The sequence below is a fragment of the Chiloscyllium plagiosum genome, chromosome 19 (genome assembly GCF_004010195.1).
Source record: "Chiloscyllium plagiosum isolate BGI_BamShark_2017 chromosome 19, ASM401019v2, whole genome shotgun sequence".
Taxonomy (NCBI): Eukaryota; Metazoa; Chordata; class Chondrichthyes; order Orectolobiformes; family Hemiscylliidae; genus Chiloscyllium; species Chiloscyllium plagiosum.
In genome coordinates, this window is record NC_057728.1 from 51,945,459 (window position 1) to 51,948,268 (window position 2,810).

General features: G+C 49.6%; 1 protein-coding gene across 3 annotated transcripts in view; it reads right to left on the reverse strand.

Moving 5' to 3' along the window:
- rfx4 (regulatory factor X, 4) overlaps positions 1-1,190 on the reverse strand; it is a 140,709-nt gene extending 139,519 nt beyond the window's left edge. For all 3 annotated transcript variants that reach the window (XM_043708852.1, XM_043708851.1, XM_043708850.1), the window contains exon 1: positions 988-1,190. In XM_043708852.1, the coding sequence (XP_043564787.1) occupies positions 988-1,036 (49 nt within the window). In that variant the 5' untranslated portion in view covers positions 1,037-1,190. The remainder of the gene's footprint in view (positions 1-987) is intronic.
- Positions 1,191-2,810: the final 1,620 nt, after the last annotated feature.

Below are 2,810 nucleotides of genomic sequence, written 5' to 3' on the forward strand. Positions count from 1 at the left end.
GGGAGTGGGGGAGGGGAAGAGTGGGGGAGCGGAAGATTGGGGGAGGGGGAAGAGGGATGGGGGAGAAGGGGAAGGGGGAGGGGAAGTGAGGGGCAGCAGCAGCATCCCGCTGGGCGTGGGGGGTAATTGGACAGGGGGCGGGGGCAAAGGCAATGAGCAGGCTGGAGCTGGAGAGTCCCATCTCTCAATTCCCTCACCCGAACTCCCCAAGTCTCACGCCCTAACCCGCACCCCCAAGGCCGACAAAGCCCAGCAGCCGCACCAGTACCCCAGCAGAGCCTGTAGGGACAGGGGGCTGTGTTACTGGGAGAGAGTGAGAGAGAGACTGCGTCTGAGTGTGTGTGAGACAGTGTGTGTATGTCTGTGTGTGAGAGAGGGTGTCTGTGTGTGTGTATGTGTAAGAGTGTGTCTGTGTGTGCCTGTGTGTGTCTGTGTGTGAGAGAGGGTGTGTGTGCTGTGTGTTCGTGTGTGTGTCTGTGTGTTAGTGTGCCTGTGTGAGTGTGTGCCTGTGTGTTAGTGTGTCTGTGAATGTGAGTGTCTGTGTGTGTCTGTGTCTGTGTGTCTGTGTGTGTGTGTGCGTATGTGCCTGTGTCTGTGTTTGTGTGTGAGTATGTGTGTGTGTGTGTCTGAGTGAGTGTGTGTGGGAGGGTATACCCCTTACCTCCACAACACTCCCCACCCCTCCGCAGCCCAACTGTTCAGGAGAGAGGAGGGGGACCCTGGGATGTTGTTTCTGAAAAAGAAACCAGCCAGGAGGAGATTGTGTGCATCAAAAAGAAAGTTTAACAAAGGCTGAGGTACCGGCAAAACTGCAAACAACTTCAACCCATTGCAAACAGGGAGGGAGTGGGGGTGTGGGAACTTTACCCTCCAGAAGAAGAACTCATTCCACACTGACTCTCTCCCTCCTTTCCAATGGAGATTTGGATTCTGTCGAGGCGGATACAGATACCCCAACCCCCCCTTCATCCTCAAGAAAACACCAACCTGTTGAATCCATGTCTGAATCTTCCAATAATTCACAATGCATGCTCATCTAGTGGAGTCGGCTGGCTGCAGATAGATCTCTCTCTCTCTGGGATAACTCGGGGTGTGTGTCTGTATCTGTGTGTGTGTGTGATCCGTCAGAATGTTTGCTGATGTTGCAATGAAGAGAGAAGGGTCGATCAGAGCGGTGTCATTGATAGGCCGGGAACGTGATGACTGGCAGCTTGCCTCTATGGGCCAATGTGACCAGGCGTTACTGTGGGCCATTGTGATGGTAGTTTGAATAAGAAAAGATTTTTTTTGGGAGAAAAAAAGAGGGTGGGGTGGGGGGGGGGGGGGTGGGCTTAGATATACGCAAGTCTCGCATTTCACCCTCCCTTTCCATTATATCCGAGAAAGTGCCTTTCTTCCTTCTTGATTTAAACTCCCGGGAGCTGCTCTCGCTTCTCATTATGGGGTCTTAATGAAAACTGGCTGGCTTCTGAATGCAGTTTAATGCCACTGTGCTTATTGGCAGTGCACTAGCCAGTTATTCCCCCCTCTCTCTCTCTCTCTCTCTCTCTGTCCCTTGCCACTTGTTTGACCAGATTTTGTGCGTTTCCTTTGTATCCTTTTTTGTGTCTGGTTGTTTTCAATCTTATTTTAACCCCTCTCCCCAAAACGCAGGGTGAACATTCACCGCACAAGCTTGTTATATCGTTGGCAGGGAACTGTCACAGAAAGAGGCTGTTAACTCTCCGGACTGTTCCCTTTTGCGAGTCCCGAAGTGTTGCTGGAAAACGCTTAATACACAGCGTGTTCACCAGGAGCTGGCAGTGATTAGAATATGAATGAAGCTTAGAGAGAGAGAGTGAGTGAGTGAGATGGGCCAGATTCCTCCTGAAGTTTAAACAGCATGTTAGGAATGAGTGCCTGACAGCAAAACCCCGTCTGATATTGTCACATTTTATGCATTTTCTACACACGGGAGAGAGAGAGAGACTGAGATTCTTGGGTACCAGCTGCAAAGTTGTGCCACTACTCAGAGTGAAACCCCCAGTCACAGGAACTCGGCTTCTTCAAATAACACACAAGCTGGCGTTTCATGTCCAGATATTGCACAGAGCCAAGACAGGATTCTCGCTTCTGAGAGAGTTCTGACATCCCCAAGATGTACAAAGTGAGGAAAAAGCAAACTTGCCCAGTGCAGAATCAATTCACACCGTTAAATGTAACTCTGGGGCTGTGCATTTAGACAGAATTTTATTCTTACTCCACGTCGGAGTCTCTCTTTTTTGTCTTAAACAGCCACACACATGTGAAAGATGCCCAGGGTTAGCTCCCCCTGTGTACCGAGCTGGATTTTTTTTTCTTTGGCTAAATTGCATTGTCTTCCCGTAGCCAGGGTCCTATCACTTTCATTCTAATTGGATGGTTAAATGAGCTGCTGATTCTACAGGCCGTCCACCTCATTAAAACGAGATTAGTATTGACAGGTTTAATCTGTATCCAACATTACACCTTACACAAATAATCCATCTCTCCGGGCTCAAACCAACCAGTGCCTGGAGGCCATTTCTAGTCATCTCAGTCACAACGTTACACCGTGCTCGATCCCTCTGGACCCTCAGAGATCTGCATTGATACAGCGACTTTCAGCGTCACTGGTAAGGGCACTGCATGATCCCACTAAGAGCATGGTGATAGGGATCAGACTGACCTGAGACTGATTGAGACATCTTTTCTCATTCAAACAGGATGGGTTACTTTGATCTGCGAAGTCATGATGTGGAGGTGCCGGTGTTGGACTGGGGTGGACAAAGTTCAAAATCACACAACACCAG